Source organism: Anoplophora glabripennis, unplaced genomic scaffold, assembly GCF_000390285.2.
Source record: "Anoplophora glabripennis isolate ALB-LARVAE unplaced genomic scaffold, Agla_2.0 scaffold92, whole genome shotgun sequence".
Lineage (NCBI taxonomy): Eukaryota > Metazoa > Arthropoda > Insecta > Coleoptera > Cerambycidae > Anoplophora > Anoplophora glabripennis.
The window spans coordinates 350,869-372,966 of NW_019416269.1; the positions used below are offsets into that span (position 1 = coordinate 350,869).

The 22,098-nt window shown below is 31.7% G+C and overlaps 1 protein-coding gene across 1 annotated transcript in view; it reads left to right on the forward strand.

The window, feature by feature from the left end:
- The window catches only part of LOC108903276 (neural cell adhesion molecule 2), a 280,494-nt gene that overhangs the window by 163,602 nt on the left and 94,794 nt on the right, over window positions 1–22,098 (forward strand). Inside the window, exon 7 of the mRNA XM_018705393.1 lies at window positions 14,823–15,122. Within this exon, the coding sequence (XP_018560909.1) occupies window positions 14,823–15,122 (300 nt within the window). The remainder of the gene's footprint in view (window positions 1–14,822; window positions 15,123–22,098) is intronic.

Below are 22,098 nucleotides of genomic sequence, written 5' to 3' on the forward strand. Positions count from 1 at the left end.
CGTATATTTATTGGCACTATTTATCCAAGTTTAGGTTGTTTCGCGTTTTATTAAAAAAGTGAAATAGCAGGATAAAACTTTTTATAGGTTAGTTTGAAGAGCATAAAAATATCTACATTTTTTTGACGCCAAAAAGGGTTCCATATCTTTTTTTGTTATCAAATTTTTCGCAAATTAGTGAGCAAAAAATAAATAATGATAATAATGAATTGAGGAATACGACGCTAACGAAAGACATTTAATTACCGGAACAAAATGCGTTTATAAAAGAATTTATAGAAGAAAAGAAGAAAGTTTTTATTATTATTTTCAAGATTGTTACTAACTCACTAATTTGCATGGGTTTAGGTAGGTTCAATCTATGTTTTGGTATGTAGAATACGCCCCCTAGCGGCCGAGCTATGAACTTGAAAATATTTCCAGCGATTTCTCTTCGTTGATTTATGAATAAAAAATTTTTCCCGAAACTCTATGATTTATACTTTCCCTAATATCGTATCTCGTCAAAAGTTGAAATTAAGTAGTGTTATAAACAAATTATCCCAGGGTCAGGCACAACCCGCTCGGGAATTCGCTCTTTTTGCATTAAATAAATATTACTTTTACGGTAATTTAAAAAAAAAGAGAAATCACCTACGCTTCTTTGTTGCCAAGATAACTTTTTTTACAATGTTAATTAGTTAACTATTGGACATATCGGGCCGAACTTTTATTTCCAAAAAGTTTTACATTGATAGTTAACGTAATAAACGCGCTAACAGCAGTAAAAGTTAATATTAATAAACGGCTCGAACTTGAAAGTTTCAAAGCCGATTATAAAATCTCGCGCACAACCGATGGCGGCGTTCACGCGCGTGCGCGGTCTCGGCGCTCCTTACTTTGTTAGTTTGTTGTAAAGCGCAACTTAATTTCAACTTTTTGAAATTTTTCTTTGTCGATACGTTTCTTTGGATTAGAACCTATATCTACAATAATAACTTATAAAATTAATGTTTAGTAATTAAACAATTAGTTGCAAAAAAAGAACAAACGAAATCAATTAACAAATAGCTGGAGTAACAAATTCATGGTCAATTGGCACACATGTTGGTCATTGGATTGACCGTCTTTTCCATAAATTTCATCAACATCCATCGCTTTTTGCAATAACAATATACAAATTTTGAAAACTTATTTTTTCCGCGTTCGACCTATATTTTACAGTTAACAAATTAGTGAAAAATGACTAATCTCTAGGTAATTAATTGCCTACGACATAAAATAATTAATATTCACCTAGGTCAGGGGTCGGCAAACCGCGGCTCGCGAGCCGCATGCGGCTCTTTCAAGAGACAATTGCGGCTCTTCAAGTTCCTCTTAAAAGAATTAAAAGCTAAAGCGAACAGACACGCAGCACAGAGTACACATTAAGGCGCGTATATACTTGCGAGCTGAGCGGCTCATGAGCCGCTCACGTAATTAGTGTTGCCAGTGTGAATAGGGTTTTGAGCGTAGTTCGAGTCGACCTTGAGCCGCTCGCTGTGAGCTGGCTGGAGTAAGTTTTTTCGGTGAGCACAGGGGGATGCTCAGTGTCAATTTGGACGGTAAAACTACGTACTCGCAAGTGTGGACGTGCTTTGTAACAAAATAACAATATCCAGGTAAAGAAATCTCTATTTAATTGAATGAATCGATAGCAGATGTCCGTAGCTGTCCGTTCAGTTATTACTACTTTTTATACAAAACTTTTTCTTAAATTTATTACTTAAAATTATATAAGAAGTCGTGATAAGACTTCATGTGCTTTGCCAAAAGCCACGAGGTAATTCGGCAGATTTTGTGTACAAAATACGACCCAAAGACCTGGTTTTAGGTAAGTGTCCTACGAGGAAATAATACCTTTTTATATAAATTAAAATCAACTAGTTAAGCTGTTAAGCTTTCTTGGCTTTCATTGCGAATCCTCTCAAAGCAAACACCAAAGCGCTAAATTTTGCTCCATTTGATATCAATGCGGGTTCATTTGAAATCCAATTACCAGATTTAAAACGCAAAGATTTGTGGAGTTCGAAATTTACGAATCTAAGTAGTGGCTTAGAAGAGCTAGAAAGGCAGAAATGTAGTTTAGTATCGCAGCATAAGTGAACAGCTTTAAAAGACATGCCCAAGCCTGAGGCACTAATTTTCGATACCTGAAATAGTCTTCCGGAATGCTATGACCAAATAAAAAAAAACTTTTGGTGTGCTCACAATATTTGGGTCAACATATTCGTGCGAGCAAGTTTTCTCTTCGACGAACTTAATAAAGAACAAGCTAAGAAGCCAAATAACTAATCAAAATTTAGAATCGAGTCTTAAAAACTACTGGTTAAGTGCCGGACTTACCAAAAATTTCCAGAGAAATGTAAGGTCATCATTCGCATTGATTTTTGAATATAATATCATTGTTTGTTTCTTTGTGACATAGTAATAATATAAATAATACATGTAAATGATAATGAATAACGCCGTATTTTATTTAATTATCACTTCCTTATCTTAGTTTCATTTATATCATAATTAAATCCAATTGTGTTTTCTAGACTGTCTTTTAATTTATCACAAGAACTTTTATCTTCACAGTTTATTAATATACCATTCCTTATTAACTTTGTATTTTTTACATTAATATCAATAGAACCGGAATTTATTGCTGATTTAACGTCCTTTTCTATTCTTTTGTTGTCTATAGATTTGTCGTTCGTTTTAATTACTAATACTGATGATTTGTTTACAGTTTTTCTGAGTTGATCGCTATAAGAACTGCTCGACCTTGCTTTTTCATTATCGCCACTCGGAGTTATTTCTTTACATTTAATGGCATCCACTAGCGATTTCTGTAGGTTAACTATATATTCCAAATCACTTATGCGCTTACTTGACATCTCAGCTCCCGAATTAGGCACTCATTTTCCTTTTGTAGTAAGGCTATTGATTAAGTAAATCATTTTCTAAACCTAATTCCTAGAAAATTAATCAATAATTTACCTACAAACACTCTGAAGCTCTAAATTAACCCTGTACTCCGTCTGCTACTGACGTTGAAGAGTAACTGATTACCCTTTTCACAAATAAATAAGTAAATAGATAAGATTTGCGAAATAAGGAAGTAAATAAATAATAAATCTAGTCGGAGCGTTTATGAGTGCAGTTTATTCAGCGGCTGAATTATCGAGGGACACAAAAATTGCCCTGGTCAGGCCATACATCACCGGCGACGTGACAGAAGTAGCTCACAGGTCCGGGAAGGCCTGAGCCGGCCGGTCTCCTAATGGACCACTCTATAAAGATAATAAATGGGATAAGATGAAACGGCCGTCAAAATAGGTGACGCGACGTTATCTTTGTCGCGAAAAAACAGCCCGGATTCCAATAACAATTAGAGGCTTGTCCGCTGATACCAATAAAAATACACTGTGTGTTTTTACAGGGGCTTTCGGCCACGTCGAAACCCACATATATGAATAAATTCTCACGAGCTGAGTTTAAATTCATGACACCATAATTTATCGAGGAGAAAAAGGGTTTGCGGAATTGAATGACAGAGACGTCGCAGACAATCCAAACTAAACCGTAGCTATAATTTTAAAACAATATTTCACTGTTAAAGAAATAGGTCCCGCAGAATAAGAATAATGGAAACCAAATAATACTGGCAGAAAGTACACTACTCGAAAAAATTAGAGGAACAAAAATATTTCATAAATTTTTTAGTGATTTTGTATTTCTGTCTGTATTTTAGTGAAAACCAGTCGTGGCGACATAAAATAATTGCAATTTGAAGCTTTAAGTCTCCAGTTTCAAAATCTATTGACAAAGAATTTTTTTGACCCACGTTTATCGAGCAATCAAAAGAAATACCTACCTCAAGAAAAAAATTTTAAAATTTTTTTTAAGTCAGGAAATTTTTTTCGAGCTCAGTGCAGAGACAAGTTAGTCTGTATATTAAGCTTCAAATTGCCTCTTAAAAGGTAATCGTAAGGAGTTGCACTTTTTTGCGATTTTTCAAATAAATGTCAAGGATGAAAACATTTTTTTCTTCGACAACGATGATACAGAATAAAGAATTTATTCAAGTTTTCAAAACCGCCCTTAGATTGACCGTGCAATTAAATACAAAAGTGTAATTTTTCATTCAACCATCGATGTCTCGGCAACCAATAGTCGTACGGGAACCTTTCAAACAGCAAATTGAAGCTGAATAAAGTGGCTAACTGCTTTACATTTTCCTCAGTTCCTGGACAATCCAAAAAAGAAAAAATTTGATAAAAAAAATTCTTGATGTTCCCTTTAATTGTTCGATAACCGTAGATCAAAAAAATGTTTTATAAAAATGATTTTGAAACTAGAACTTTTTATCTCGAGAAGACAATTTTCACTGAGATATAACCTTTCAAAAATCATTAAAACATTTATCAAATATTATTATTCCCTTAATTTTTTCCGGTAGTTTATTATAAGAAGAAGCAATTTCTTCTTATACCAAAATCATATTATTAAATACCTATATAAAGTCACATTCACACTAGTAATAAATTCTGTAAGTAACTTCTTTTGAGAATGAATAGTCCATCTCAATTATTTTTGTGGCAGTTAGATCATCGATCGGTCTTGAATGATGAGCTTAAAAAAGTTAATTATTACAACTGTCTAATTATAAATATTAATTTAGATATCTAACTTATCAAACTCTTAAATGCCGTATAGCGGCTTCCAATCATGTAAATTCCATTAATCTCCAGGAGTTCCGCAGGGGTCAATCCTGGGGCCACTACTATTTGTTATTTTTATTAATGACTTAACTAAATACCTCAATGTCAATTGTCTACTATATGCGGACGACCTTAAGCTGTTCTTGGAAGTTAAATCTTCTACCGATTGAACGGCATTACAAGATAATCTTGACAGCTTATATAGTTGGTGTTTAAATAATAACCTGTGTTTGAAAATAAGCAAATGTAAAATTATGTTCTATAGTCGACGTAAAATTACTATAGATTTTGATTATCAAATGGGTTTCCCAATAGAGTTACGCAACTTACTGACCTTGGTGTTACATGTGATACCAGATTATCGTTTGATGAACATACTTATTTTAGTAACCAAATCTGTTATGCTTTTAGAAAATTAGGCTTTATTTTGCGTAATTCTAAGAAGTTTCAGAATTCTGAATATATTGTATGTAGCATTTGTGCGTTTCAAGCTAGAATATGCATCAATTGTATTATTTTTTTTAAATTGTAAATAATACTTTAAATGCACATTTGTTAGTTTCAAGGATTTTATATCATCTTGTCAGACTTAATTCTAGATTTCACTCTGCCTTACAATTACCCATACCTCGTACATATTTACTAATGGCATCTCCCCTATATCAAATGATTTCTAATTGTCCAAAAATATGTAAAAGTCCTGCTACCGATCTCTACAGAATCCTAACTGAATCGATTGCACACTGGACTATTCTCCGGGCATCTTTCTCCAACTCCCAAAAGAAGAAGAAGAAGCAGTTTGATCTTATAAATATACTTCAAATGAATGGTTAAAAAAATTGTCTCTCTATTAGGCAGTTTAAGATTAGAAGAACTATCCAGTAAAAATTATTTTCCAGGCTTTTGCCTTTCCTGGAAATGAGTATCATTTTGGCATCAGAAAATAAATTCAAACTCCATAAATTATGGAACTAAAATATTTATAAATAACGCTGAAAAGCTTTTCAGTACAGAACATTGTACTGAAATATTAACCAGCTTTGCTTTATAATTTAAGGAGTTTGTGCAGAGATATACTTCAGATTTCAATATAGTGCAATATCTCGGCCAAAATGGCGCCTTTTAACGATAGGTCGGAGCCATGCTGCTAGCCATAAGAAACGCCTAGTCATATCAGTAAAGTATAAAAATAAATTCCAGGAAAACCTTGTAATTCTGTGCAGGGTTCCAAAGTGTATCCAACATAAATATAGATAAAAGAAAATACAGCAAATAACTAGCTTTTTATGGCACGTACTATAAAATGTTACAATACAAAATATCAAATAATATACTAGTACTTAGAAAATTGAAAAGTTAAATACGTTAATATGTTTAATGGATTTGACTAACACACTGTTTTGTATTACTTGGTATTTTAATTGATTCTTTTAAAATTTTGGGAAATAAAAGCTGTTGACCGATAATGATGATAATGATTTTTTTAACTTTAAAAATATAAATAAATTATGCGGAAGCCATTATTCTACTTCAATAATGTACTCAGTATTAATGTTTCTAATTAACTATCGTTACCTAACGTTAAAAGCGAAGCATTTCTGGGCATTCTTATGAACTCTATTATTTTTTTAGTATTCCCTCTTTTCTCGTACACTCCTCGGGTATTGCTGCAGGGTCGGAAACTATCGCTTTCCCACTGGTATGATTTTACTGTAGAAGTATTTAGAATATTTAGATGGTTTTAAATGAGCCACTAACGGTACAATTTTTACTTAAATAATAATTGTATAAATTTTGAATTGATACAATTATTGTACCGTTAGTGTGAAGTTGTACAAACAATTTTCGTCGTAACGCAAAATTGAATGACTGACATTCTGCGGACATCAATTGTATTTTTTAATGCTCCTATTTTTATTTTTGCTTTTATATAACAATGTAGTCACTGTTCCAGCTAAAATTATGCACATCTTTTGTCTTTCCAAAATATTTTAGATTTTTTTGTCATAAACCAAAAAAAATGTTCAGATACGAATTATATGTAAAATTGTAACGTTAGTTGTACGATCGTACAGAAAATTGTATCAACTTCTGATTGGTACAATTATCGCAAAGTTAGTCAGGTGTTTTATATACGTTCAGCACTTACTCTTTGCATCGTATTTCCCTTAGTAGATTATTTTGAATATGTTGGACCAACACACTCCACTGTCAAATAAAGTTTGAACGACGTCAACAACTGAGTTTATTGTAAAGACACTGAAATATAAAATTTACTATAAATACAATTGTTATATATGATATATGTAAATACTTTCGAGTAACCTGGTATATATGTTGTACTATTTCTGTCAGCGAGCCATTGCTTTTTGCTCTTCTTTTTGTTTGTAAAGAGCTGATAAAAATCTCGATGTACGGCTTTAGACAGACATTCCTTTGTATAAAATTAGCAAATAAACATTTAAAAATAAATGCGTTATAATTCATTACAGTGGCGACGAGGAAAATTTGTGAACGCGAGCAAAATCTCGGTGAAGAAAGTAAAGTGATAATTATTCAAAGGGACATAATGGCGGACAATCCTTCATACTATGGACAAATCCGAGAATTCAGTGCACTAAATAGTGACTGGGTATTTTATAAACGTCGTTTAGACAACTATTTTGTGGTTAACTCTATTATCGACGACGCCAAAAAACGTGCAATACTGCTTAATGCCCTGGATGAAGAATCTTACAAATTAATATATAATTTGTGCCTTCCACGCCTTCCTGAAGACAAGACGTACAAAGAATTGACCGAGTTATTTAACAAACATTTCAAAATCATCGAATCACCATTTGTAGCTCGTTCAAAGTTTTTTGCCGCTTGCAAAAACGTGAACGAAAATGTCAGCGAATGGGCAGCTAGAGTCAGATGTTTGGCTTTAAACTGCGATTTTGAAGAAAATGTGATCGACATGATGTTACGTGATCGATTTATCATCGGATTTGAAAAGGGCTCAGTTCAAGCAAAACTCTTCAAGGAAAAAACCACGTGTTCTTTTAGTGACGCAATCGAAACGGCCATGGCAGAGATGGCGGCGGGTGAAGTTTCCTGTTCCAAAGATCCGTTCGTGAAGATGGAGCCAAGTATACACCACGTCACTTCCAGAAGGGCGACGTCATCGGCGCAGAAGCCCAGGAGTGTGAGTGAAAAGTGTAAGTGTTGTGGTAGGAAAAATCATCCCACCACCAGATGCCGCTACCGTGACTACGTCTGCAATTTGTGCCATGTCAAAGGTCACTTAGCCCCGATGTGCTCCAAGGAGCTGGACAGCAGGACGGGTAAAAATTTTAAATCTAAGAAAAATGTACAAAATTTTATTGAATCTTCTGATGTTTTCGCTATAAATGAAATAAACAATGTAGCCAATCCTTTTATGTTAGATATCAAAATTGATAATATTGTTTATACTTTTCAATTAGACTCTGGAGCCAGTATTTCGGCTATATCGGAAAAAATGTGGAAAACAAATTTTTCTAAATATAAATTATTACCTGCTAATAAGATGTTAAATGTTTATAATGGTGAAACAATGCTTACTCTAGGTATGTGTAAATTTAAAATTTTTTATAATGATATTGGTAGATGCTTGAATATTTTCGTTATTAGAAATGGTGGTCCTCCTATCTTAGGAAGAGATTTTATGAAGTTATATAATTTCAAAATTAGTCAAATAAATTTCAATGACGTTCCACCAGAAAATATGGATAATTATTTATTTAAAAAATATAGTAGTGTATTTTCACCAGGTTTAGGAACTTTTAATAAAGGAACTGTTTCATTAAAATTAAAAAATGATACAATTACTCCTAAATTTATTCGAGCTAGGCCTCTACCATTTGCTATCAGAGATAAAGTTGAAAAAGAATTAAATAATTTAGTAGAATTGAATGTTTTAAAACCAGTAGATTTTTCTACATGGGCTACTCCAATTGTACCAGTGATTAAGAAATCTGGAGATGTACGAATATGTGGCGATTTCAAAGTTACACTTAATCCAGTTCTAGAAATTGATCAGTTTCCTTTACCACGCATTGACGATTTATTTAGCAAACTTCAAGGCGGTGTAATTTTTTCCAAAATCGATTTATCACAAGCTTATGCACAAATTTGTTTAGATGACCGTTCCAAAGAATTAGTTACAATTTCCACACATAAAGGTCTTTTTCAGTATCAGAGATTACCTTATGGTGTCGCTAGCGCACCTGCTAAATTTCAAAAAATTATCGAAGCCCTACTTCATAATATTGAAGGGTGTGTATGTTTTTTGGATGATATTTTAGTCTGTGGAAAAGATTGTAATGAACATTTGGCCAGGTTAGAAAGAGTGATATCTAGATTACAAGACGCGGGACTAAAAGTTGCACCCGAAAAATGTAGTTTTTTTCAGGATAAAGTCAATTATTTAGGACATGTTATAGACAAAAACGGTTTACACACGTCAGAGGAGAAAATTTTAGCAATAAAAAATGCCCCAGTACCTAAAAATATTAAACAATTACAATCAGTACTTGGAGCTATAAATTATTACGGGAAATTTATTCCAAATTTAGCCACTTTACTGCATCCTTTATACGAATTGTTAAAAAGTAATGTTAAATGGTCTTGGACACCACAATGTAACCAAGCTTTTAACAAAGTTAAAAAAATATTGATGTCAGCTGATGTATTAACACATTACAATCCAGCTTATGAATTAAAATTAACAACCGATGCTAGTCCGTATGGGGTGGGTTGTGTATTGACACATATACTTCCTGACGGTCAAGAAAAACCCATTGCATATGCATCACGCACTCTTTCACCCGCTGAAAAAAATTATTCACAGGTTGAAAGAGAAGGACTTTCAATCGTATTCGGTTTGTGTAAATTTTACCAATATTTGTATGCTAAAGAATTTACATTAGTTAGTGATAATAAACCTCTTTTGGCAATTTTTAATCCTAAAAAAGGCATTCCACAGTATTCTGCGAATAGATTAAGGCGATGGGCTCTTATTCTTGCAAATTTCAGATACAAAATACAATATGTTAAATCAGGAAAAAATAATGCTGATTTTTTGTCACGTTTACCGATTGAAAATGATATAAATGACGTATGGGAATCAGTTGATGTTAATTACTTAAATTATTTTTCGGATAATGTTAACATTTCAATCAATTTTGAAACTATTAAAAAAACTACTGAATCAGATAAAGTTTTGAGTGTAGTAAAAAAATGTGTAATAAACGGCTGGCCGAAAAAATATAAAAACGATAACAGATTTAAAAAATTCTATGCAATTCGTCATCAATTAACTATAGAACATAATGTTTTGTTGTGGAACAATAGAGTTGTTATTCCTGAAAAATTAAAAAGTCATATGCTGTCGGAATTACATATGTCTCACTTAGGAGTTATTAAAATGAAAAATATGGCTAGAAATTCATTTTTTTGGCCGGGAATAAATAAGGATATTGAGAATTTAGCAAAGAGTTGTGCAAATTGCTCATTACATAAGACAAGTCCCCCTAAAGCTGAAATAAATCCATGGAAATGGCCTGACAAAGTATTCGAACGTATTCACATCGATTTTATGGGTCCATTTTTAAACAAATATTTTTTAATAATTCTAGATGCACATTCAAAATGGATTGAAGTTTTTCCAACTAACAATATTACGTCTGATTTTACAATAACAGTATTACATAATACGTTTGCTAGATTCGGTTTAACAAAAGTCATAGTTTCTGATAATGCTAAATGTTTTACGAGTATGTTATTTAAACAATTTCTAGAAAAATATGACATTGAACATGTCACTATATCTCCTTATTTCGCACAGTCAAATGAAGCAGCAGAAAATGCAGTTAAAACTGTAAAAAATGCATTAAAAAATTTTCTAGGTCGTAATAAAACTTTAAATATTGAGGAAGCACTTAATAACTTTTTATTTGATTACAGAAATACCAATCACTGTACTACCGGTGTTTTACCAGCAATGCTTATGTTTGGCAGAGACTTACGAACTCGATTTAGTTTAATAAAGCCAGGAATTAAAGAAAAAGTAAAAAAGAAAGTCAAAACTTGCCAACAAAATCAAATTAAGTATGCTGGCGGTAAAAAACGAGAATTCATGGTAGGAGATAAGGTTACTGTAAAAGATTATCGTGTTGTAAATAAGGTTAGTTGGATTCCAGGAATTATTGAAAAACGCATTGGCAAATGCACTTATTATGTAAAAATTCCTGAATTAAATGTTTTTTGGAAACGTCACACGAATCAAATATTAAAAACTAATGTACAGAGTGGATTAAAAGACTTAGACATTATTAGTGTAGATTGCAATAGTGAAATTTCCCCTGAGGGCGGAGATCACTTAACCGGAAGTGGCGGGGGTATTCAATCATCTACCAGTAGACCTAAAAGACTCATTAAACCACCTGATCGTTTAATGGATTAACTGTATATATTAGATAAGGATTTTAATAATGTTATGTTCAGTTATTAAAGACATTAGTATAAATGAAAATGTATATATTTTTTATGTCTTATTTGGTGGGGGAGAGTGTTATATATGATATATGTAAATACTTTCGAGTAACCTGGTATATATGTTGTACTATTTCTGTCAGCGAGCCATTGCTTTTTGCTCTTCTTTTTGTTTGTAAATAGCTGATAAAAATCTCGATGTACGGCTTTAGACAGACATTCCTTTGTATAAAATTAGCAAATAAACATTTAAAAATAAATGCGTTATAATTCATTACAATAATAATATAAAACTTACGTATTATATTTACCAATATTATTTCCTTTCTTTCGACGTGAAGACAAATAGTCCAGTCACTGAAGCATTTTAGCTACCAATTTTTTCGGATGGAAGACGTGAAATTTGGACTGTAGCAAGGAAATAGACCAAGAAACAAAAGTTATATAGTGCCGATGTGTGTTTTTACCCTAGAGGTGGATGCCACCCCTTCTGGAGGGTGGAAATTTTTTTATTAAAAATAACGATACGATAGAGGGACGAATTCTAAGCAAAAAATGTTCTACAGTGCTTTCGAAAAGTAACGAATAAATTCATTATTTTTTAAATTGAGAAGTTTTCGAAAAAATCCCCTGGCACGTCGCTATTTAAAAAAATTGTCGATGACGTCATATCTCGAACAACGATGACGTCACAAATATGTGACAACAAAATCGACGTGCCAGGGGATTTTTTCGAAAACTTCTCAATTTAAAAAATAATTAATTTATTCGTTACTTTCCGAAAGCACTGTATAAGAATTTTTTTGTAGAGTCGATACTTTGTGAGTTATTTGCGCCTAAAAATGTTCGTTTTTAGCCCAAAAAATGCATGTTTTTGAGACATTTTTCGCGAATATCTCAAAAACTACAAGTTTTATCAAAAAAATTATGAAGTTAATTAAATAGAAAAGAGATTGCTTTTTTATATTTTTGTAGGTGATATAGAACCAGAGTTATGACTCCCAGAAGCTGAAGTCAATTTCGGAGACAGCTATAATCGAAACGTTCAACGTCTTGTAGCAGAAAAATTAAAGGTTTTTCGAGGAAAACTTATATAACACAAGTTCTTGAAAAGACATTTAAATTGAGTTAGCATAAAAACTAAGGAAGTTACAATCAAAATATAATTATTGTTTTGATTTTTGAGAGAAAAAAATCGGTATTAAAATTATTGACTTGACGGAAAAAAAATTAAACGTATTCCTTCTGCACTTTATTTATGTATTAACAGTATATTCTGGAAATTTAAACGAGTTTAGAAGCCTAATTTTAAAAAAAAATCCTTTACTTTTGAATAAAATTTTTTAATTTTTTAAAAAATCGCCTTTTTTTCAAGATATTCGAAAAACTAACAGTTATAAAAAAAATTATAAATAAGAAATTGTAGGTTTTTTTTACTGAACAATTTGCTTTTTTAAATTTTTGTAGGAGAAAATTTGACTGATTAATGACAGAACTTAAAGTGATTTAAATTCCCTACAAAATGGTTTTTTGAGTTTTATAACTTTTATAAATTACAAGTTATGGAAAAAAATCAATTGCATTTTTTCGGTAAAATTTTCGGAGCGGGTAAATTACCATCATATTCGTGTATTTTGGAGCACTTGTGAACTGATTTGAGTATTTTAATAATATACATACACACACATTGCAACCAATAAAAATGCAAAAAAGCCTGCACCAGATGAACTACTTAGGACGATATTTTGCAATTGCAAAAAAGGATGCGGCGCAACTTGTGGTTGTAGAAAAGTTGGACTTTTTTGCAATCCCACGTGTGGTTCATGTTCTGGCGATAATTGTAACAATTGTCCTCCAGTTTTGGACTAAGGCGTGGCTGAAGATAGTGATGATAGTGATGAAAATTAAATATTTTATTATATACTTGTAAAACATAAATTTTTATAACATTTTGTACAGTACATCCATTTATTTTATAACGTATATAAAAATTTTTTCATTTGATATTAATTTTATAAAAAAATATTAAGAATAAATTCAATAAAATTAAAAAAATAATAATTATATCATCATACTCACATATAATTTTTAGGAAATTTTTCTATAAGGGGTAGGGTTTTTTATAAGGAGTAGATCTTCCATAAGGGTGTTTTGGGTGGCTGAAAAGTTGCAATATATTATTGATCATTTGAAAATCAATAAAAAGTTTATAATTCAACATATGCATACCATTAAAACATCTCAAGCTTTCAATAATACTTTTTTGTTTATTTTATTATAGGGGAAGGTTTTTAAGGATTGCAACTTCGTAATGAGTCGTAAGCTTTCTAATGGATAACAAAAGAAATGCAATACACTGTGAATGCACCAAAAGAATATTATAAATTGTAAAAACTTTTTTCTTCTATTTTTTTGGCCATGGAAGGGTAATTTTTAAGGATTTTTAAGGGTTGAAATAGTACATTTGTAACGAGTGGGGAAAAGTTGCCAATAGCGCCACGCGGACGCAGTTTACGCACGAGCGAAGCGAGTGCGGAAAGCGCCCAAATGGCGCTATGGCAATTTTTCCGAACGAGTTGCACTTACTATTTTCTATCACAAGTGCGAGTCGTTATGGGACCTATAGCGCTGGAGCTTTGCGCTATGAAAATAACATCACGCTGTTGTACTATCTAGCACTTTCAGTGCACCTAACCCCCTACACTATAGGTCCCATAGCGAGCGCGCGTGATAGAAAGTAATTAAATGTCATAAATTATATTAAAAAACATGAGAGGAACTTTATCCAACATATTTGAACATGAATTGAGTATTTAAAATACGTAAATCTGCGATTTTCGCATTTTTTTCCTGCAAGGGTAGTTTTCACTCCAAATAGAAAAAAGCACATATCTAGACAATATAACTTTTGAAGTGGAGATGAGGATGAGCTTGTATGCAAATTTTCAGGAAAATCCATGCTATCCGAAAAAAAAAATTGGGAGCTTTTACCTTATTTTCGCCTTCAGTGACTGGACTAAAACGTAACTATGATCGTTTAATTCAATACAGACTCAAATGAGAATGTAGATTATAATTAGATAGTTCTTCGAACACCGGTCCTGTCCGCAATTACCAATCTATAAAACATACGTAAAGAATTTAAAATATATTTGTTTCTGAAGTCGTAGACGTTCGGAATTTAGCATAGAAGTTTGAGTAATTTTTATCAAATCGATATACCTAATTTTCGTATAATTGCAAAGCTAAAAGCTTCCACTTTCCTCGTGTAAGCAATTTTTGATTTAAGCCTTTATTTTTAAACAAATAAATTGTAAATATGACGATTTCTTACACAGTTTACTCTTTATGATTTAAACAATAAAAAATTAATTTTGAAAAACTATTACACATCAGCTTTAGGAAACAACTTTGTTTTTGGATTTATTTCCAGCGCGCGACGGACTTTTGTCAACCGTTTTTAACTGAAAATTTATTTTATAGCACATAACTTTAAATGGCATAAAACCACATCTACTGCGACCACACAATTTTCATGACAGTGAACAAAGTATATAAAATATTTTATTCTTTCAGACGCTCCAACGTGCAAGTACGAGAAAGTGATGGTAGTAGGCGCTTCCCGCGGCGAGAGCGTGGACATCGTCTGCGAGATCGAGTCTGACCCGCCGGCCATGAGCTACCGCTGGAAATTCAACAACTCCGGAGAGACACTGGATGTGGCCGCCGAGCGCTTCGCCAAGACGAGCAACGGCAGCGTCAGCGTGCTGCGTTACACCCCCGTGTCCGAACTCGATTACGGTTCCCTGTCCTGCTGGGCCACCAACTCGGTGGGTCACCAGGTCAACCCCTGCGTGTTCCAGGTCGTCGCCGCAGGTAAAGAAACCTACAACTATAATAATAATAATAATATTAAGAAGGAAGATATCAGCTAGGGTTCTTACCAGTGGCGGCTGGAGCAGGGGGGAACTGAGCCACCCCCCCTAAGAATTTTTATAGTAAAACAATTTAATTTAAAATTTAGTTTACAATGTCATCTAGCTAGATAATTAAAATTAAATTAAATTAGTCTTATGAAACACATTAAAAAGTAAATGTTAAATTTGTAATAATAACCATTCACCGCTTGTTTTCTTATTAAACATAGCTTCCTGTGTGTTTTTTAAAGAATTGTATTAAATTGCAAAGACAAATAGCACTACTTGCAGTTTGATCTATTGTAAAACTAATAGTACGAGAAATACCAAACTTTAATGAAAAAGTAATTAAACAGTTTGTTTCGGACAAAAGCAAAAGAATGGACTCTCATTATAAAAAATAACGTTGAGCACATTTGCTTTGTATTTGTACTTAAATATTTCCGCCTTCTCTGATGTGAAAACCAAAAGCCGGCACTGGTTCTTACTATTAGTTTAAATTCTAAATTTTGGCGAATGCGCCAATGTTAATTAATAATAATTTACATTTCAGTTCACCTTTGGCATAAAATATTTAAATACGATATTTTTAATTGCAGAATTTTACTAAATACAGAATAAGATAACAAGAACAAAATATGTGCAAAATTTATTAGATATTTAGCAGGCATTACCCGTAATAAGGCATCAAAACCTTTGTTGCCTTGTACTATCATTTTTTGCTGCTCCTTACTTTAAAAGGTTAATTTTTTACAATTTTAAATTATTATGTATTGTTGATGTAGCAACATCAAATAAACCAAGTTTGGTTAGTAGTACAGCTTGCAGTATGTCAGTATTGACTGCATATGATAGGAATAGATGATTTGATTTCTTTTAAATAAAATTTCCAAAAACGATAGCAAATCCAATTACTTCTTCAAGCAGCTCTTTGTTTTACTGTTTTGTTCAACATTTAAAAAACAATAAATCGCAGACCCATCAAAGGGAGGTCCATCTAAAAAAAACTGCCGACAAGGCCGTATCTGTAAAAATAAATCTGTAGATGTTGGAAATTAAAGTACGTCATTGAAAAGAATAAAAATACTACAAAAAATTTTAGTTAAAGGTATTTTTTAATCAAACTTACGCAGGTGTTCCGACACATTTGTCCAACCCTATACAGGGTGTCCCGTTTAAAACTCCCCAGCTGGATATCTCGAAAACGGAAAAAGATAAATGATTTCTGAAAAATCAACTGTATAGTTTCAATAAATGACTTTACTTGTGAATACAAATCCCGTTCCTCTCAGTGCAGGTATAGATGTCGCTGCAATCCGAAAACATATTTTGTTGTCAGCAGTTTTGAAAAGTGGCGCATATGAAAGATCTCTAAATTATAACCAACTTTTGTGATATAAACAATTTTCGAAAAGCCACTTGTTTCCGAGATACTTGGATTTGAGGTAATTTTTTTTCCAGGAGGAATATTTTTAAAGTTAAGTTTTCAGGCATAACTACTGCAAATTTTCGTCGTATTAGATTGCTTTGAATAAAACAGTGATGAATTAATTTTATTTAACTAATAAATATCACAGGAAATTACTTTATTTAATCTTGTTTACGCAAATCATAGTCTTTTCGAACAAGATAAAGTAATATTTATTTAACAGAAACTGATGCAAAATTGACAAAAATTGTAAGTAAACGATAATAAATTAACATAATACACGAGTCACAATAAGTGTTCAAAATTGCCATTTTCATGAATACGTAATTCATATATTTTTCTAAGTTCGGTATCAGTTGCCCGTACAGATGCACATCTCACATAAATTTTATTGCACAAGTCAGCCAAGTCTTCAATTTCTGTTTGGTAAATTAGGTTCTTTAGGTAACCCCACAAGAAAAAATCGAGTTCGATTAAATCAGAGGTGCGGGCAGGCCACCTTATTGGACCATTGGTGCCCTGAAAATATTCATGAAGAAAATTTTGCACCCTCCTTTTGTTATGAGCTGGTGCCCCGTCTTGTTGGAACCAGATATTTTGTCTCATAACTAAAGGAACTTCTTCCAAAAGAACATTTAGTTGGATTTGAAGGAATTGTAAATAATTGCGACCGTTCAAATTTTCCTCATATAAATAGGGTCCAATTAATATGTCATTAATAATACCACACCATACATTTATAGAAAACGTGGTTTGGAAATGTTTGTCTTTGGTCCATCTAGGGTTACTATCATGTCAGAAATGGCTATTAGATATGTCTATTGAAAATGCCATTTTTTGTAAATCGCCTCTCGTCAGTCCATATAATGTTATTTAAAAACTGGTCGTTTTCTTGAGCCTTTATTTCCATTTCTGCAATAAAATTTAGTCCTCGTAGCATATCACCAGGACGTAAATTATGTAAAAGATGCACTTTGTAAGGATGATACGTATTTCGCTTCAATATATTATGGACCGATGTTCCGGAAATCCCCATTTCTTGTTGTATAGCTCGCACCGAGGTATATGGATTAGTTTCAATCTTACCTAATACCACGGCAGTGTTTATATCATTTGTAACAGTGTTTCTATGATGCTTATTTTTGTTAAAAGAACCACAATGAAGCAAATTCGTCTACAAAGACAAACAGGTTTTATGATCGGGATGTCGACGGTTTGGGTAACGTACCTGATAAAGTCTTTCTGCTTCTCTGGAATTTCTACGGCATTCACCTAATATTAAAATTATGTTGAGCTTTTCTTCATTCGTGTAGTGGACCATACTGAATAAATGTCAAATGTGTCAAAGTTGAAGGTGTAGACTTGTAGTTATGGTAATAGTAATATGTAATCAACTTTGACACTTCAAGAAAACAAAAGAAGGTTCAAGAAAACGACCAGTTTTTAAATAATATATGGACTGACTATGGATATTATTTGTAATTTTTATTAATTTTGCATCAGTTTTTGTTAAATAAATATTACTTTATCTTGATCGAAATGTCTATGATTGGCGTAAACAAGATTAAATGAAGTAATTTCCTGTGATATCTATTAGTTAAATAAAATTAATTAGTAGTTATGCCTGAAAACTTACCTATAAAAATCTTCTGGAAAAAAAATTACTTCAAATCCAAGTATCTCGGAAACTAGTGGCTTTGCGAAAATTGTTTATATCACAAAAATTGCTTATAATTTAGAGATCTTTCATGTGCGCTACTTTTCAAAACTGCTGTCAACAAGATATGTTTTCGGATTGCAGAGACATTTATACCTGCACTGAAAAGAACGGGATTTGTACTCATAAGTAAAGCCATTTATTGAAACCATAAAGTGGATTTTTCAGAAATCATTTGTCTCTTTCCGATATCCAGCTGGGGAGTTTTAAACGGGACACCCCGTATATGTCAAGCCATACAACATAGAAAATATTGTTTTGTCTTTATTCTATGCTTCTATGCCACTGATCATGATTTAATGAAATTCTGTAATAAATTTCAGACTTCACACAAAAGTTAGAAAAATATAGGTTAAAGCCTAAAATTTTTTAATAAAATACTTATTTATTCCAGCTTTTTAACAACTGACAAAGAGACGTTAAAATTATTGTATTTACAATTAGGTAAAATTTCATTCGCGTGATGTCTTCTTTATTTATTTATTAGTAACACAAACAGGAATAAAATAATGCAATGTAGTACCAGATACATATCAGAACATACATTAATTATAATGATGACAAATTATTTCCTGCAAATAGAAAGCTCCATAAAATTTGAAATATTACTAATGCAGTGGTAATGACTAGAGGATTGCATACAAATTAGCAAGGAGTCCATTTACAAGGTAAAATATTTCGTCCTGTCTTTAACCAAAGTAGGATAATGGATTTGGCTTGCGTGCCGAAAGTTGTCCTCGTGTTATTTATCGTAAGCTCCCTCATTATTTTAACTTTTTATACTTAATGTTACTTATCACGATCAATCCATTTCCTGTTTTCTGCATTTCGGAGTTCCATTTAGATATCATTTTTCTCCAAATCGCTCTCCTAACCCTTCCCAGAACCGCAAATACCAACTAATTAACACATTTAAAAATAACTGAAGCCTTATATACAGAATGGTCCTAGATTCTCTCCCAACACTTGTAAACATGCAGGATATCAAAAAATGAGAGTAGTTATATAAAGTTTTTGCCGGAAATGGATAATATCCTGAAATGGGATGGCAGATACCATATATTTTACGACATCTGGGCACTAATTTAAGCAGTATTTTAGTAATTCCGCTATACCACCTACAACTTTTTATTTTTATCTCATTTTAAATATATACTTTTTTAATATTGATGTCTATACAATTAAGGAAAAAATGTACACACACTTGTTTAATTTTGATAAATTGAATGCTTTGAAATCATAAATTTCGAACAATTTTTTTAAAAGTAGGTCGACTATTTATAAGTTAAAACTTAAAATACTACTTTTCTAAATTGAAATACATTTCCTCCTCATATTTTTATTAGTCCGTATAGAACAATATTTTTAAAACTTGATTTTTAAATATAGTCGACGTTTTGTTTTTATTTAAGAACAAATTTTATTAATCCAACTTGTATTATATTATCATCCATTTTGTCAATAGGGTTGTTGACCAAATTTCAAAAAGTAGATAATATAATTGTACATGTACTAACTAGTGTGTATACACAATTAGAGATTGAGAAATAAGCCAGAACAGTTTTAAAATAATTGTTTAAAACATTTTTAAAACGGCTATTACGTCATAAGGGGCACCTTGTAGTGAAATTATGTGCAAATGATTGCATAAAGGAAAAAAATTGGAAGAAGACGCTCTGTCAACACTGTCAGTAGTGTCAGTCTGTCAGTGACACTGTCATATAAAATATTTTCAAGTCTATGAGTTATTTTCCTTAATCTTCGAATTCCTTTATTAAGTCAAATTATTATTTAGTAATAATCATTTAAGGTGGCCATATACCTGGCCGAGAAATAGTCACATTTCTGGCGTTTTTAGGTACCGAAATCTTGAAAAATAAAACGTGTAGAACAAAAGTAAGCTCAAAAATAAAATCCTTGATGTTCTGTATATTCATTATTACTATTTAAATTTACTCAAATATAATAATAGCGTTTGTAAAACATGCGTTTGCAGTTACCCTAACCCCACATTTTAAGAATTATTTTCACATACTTATAAATAAAAGTAAACAATTTTATATGTAGGACTAAGCAAGTATATGTTATAAGAATATTTACATATGGAGTTATATATAAAAAAGTTAGTATTTTCGTAGATTTCAGTACCTAAAATCTTGATGGTTAGATCGTTTTTTGCACCTGTTTATTCGTTTTACTGCGTCGTCTTTGAAAATACACATATGTAATGACATAACATTCCCGTTATTTGATAAGCTTCAAATTATTCAGTTCTAAAATTACTTAAATTATTTGTTTTTGTGGAAAACACTATTTCAAGAATATGGCGCCCTTAATATCGTCCCTTATAATTAAAGCAGAATGTGTGAAACGGGATTTGTGAAAGCTACTTCGCAAATTTTACCGAAAATTGATAGTTTTATGATCATCAATTGAATTTTTAAAAAGAGGATCGTTTTAATATTGGCGAAATCAGAGGTATAAAAGCAGTCAGGTAAGGATCAACATATTTAATGAATGATTTTATTGTGTTCATTTATATAAAATACCTATTTATTTATAGAAAATTATAGTGCAGTTCGGGATTCTTATGGAGATAATGCAATAGGCTATGTGGAAACAGAGCAACAGGGTTTGATGGACAATTTTGACATATTTTCTTCTTCAAAATCTTCCTGTTCAAATGCCCCTTATGACGTCAAACTGGTTTTTAAGTAACGCAAAAATTCATAAATGATTTCTACCACTAATTTGTGATATATTTAAAATTTTACTATTTAGGCAGGATCTTTTATATAAAATCTTTGTATCAACAACAATTTGTATACGTTTGGTTTGTTTTTATAGTCAACAACCCTAAACAACCCTATTTCATATATATTTATTTTAATAGTTTCAAAAAGAATATAACCAGACGTAACCATCATAATACAATTAGTCAAATCGAAAATAAATTATTTAAAAATATTTTCGTACCTTACTTAAATCTCAGCAATACAATATTTTCTCGCATGATAAAAAATGTTATACAAAGTTTGATCAGAAAGTTGCGGGAATTGTCAGTTTTCTCAGAAATAATTTATTTAATCTTCAATTTTTATGCCATTCCCTTCAAAGTATAAACTTACTTCTGTTTCTGTTTCGAACACAATTCTGTTTTTAACACAAAATATCAGACATACTCTCCCATTCGAAATTTCGCTGCACAAAAAATCGCCAAAAACACTTATATAAGTCTTTAAATTAAATCGCTAAACACAAACTAAGTGTGGCAGCTGCCTAACAATTGACAGATACGTAACTAACAGTGCTACCAATACACAAAAAAAAATAACTTGATGTACAAGATGCAACACGCGTAATTTGAAAATTGCTGTTACTTTTTGATCAAGCCTCGTAAATTGAACGATAGATATAGAAAAATACGCGAATTTAAAATCAAGGAATATATTTTGTTGAGTCAAATTGAAATATTTTTAAGAGTTGACACAATTAAAGTATTAGTCTTACATATTATCTTTTAATAAATCAAGATAAAAAAGTTGTTTATTGAAACCGTGCCATTCACTTTCTAAAATTACATCTTACGTAATTGTGGAATTTGAATAATTCTGTGTAAAATTAGTATCCGGATACTCTGTGTCACTGTTTACAGTATTAAAAAACCCTTTAAAAGGTATCTTCCGTATTATTCATTTACGAAAAGAATCTTAATGAAAAGGCGTCCGTATTTTTGTATGCATTATTCAGGACTATATATATATATTTATATATATGTTATATAAAGTT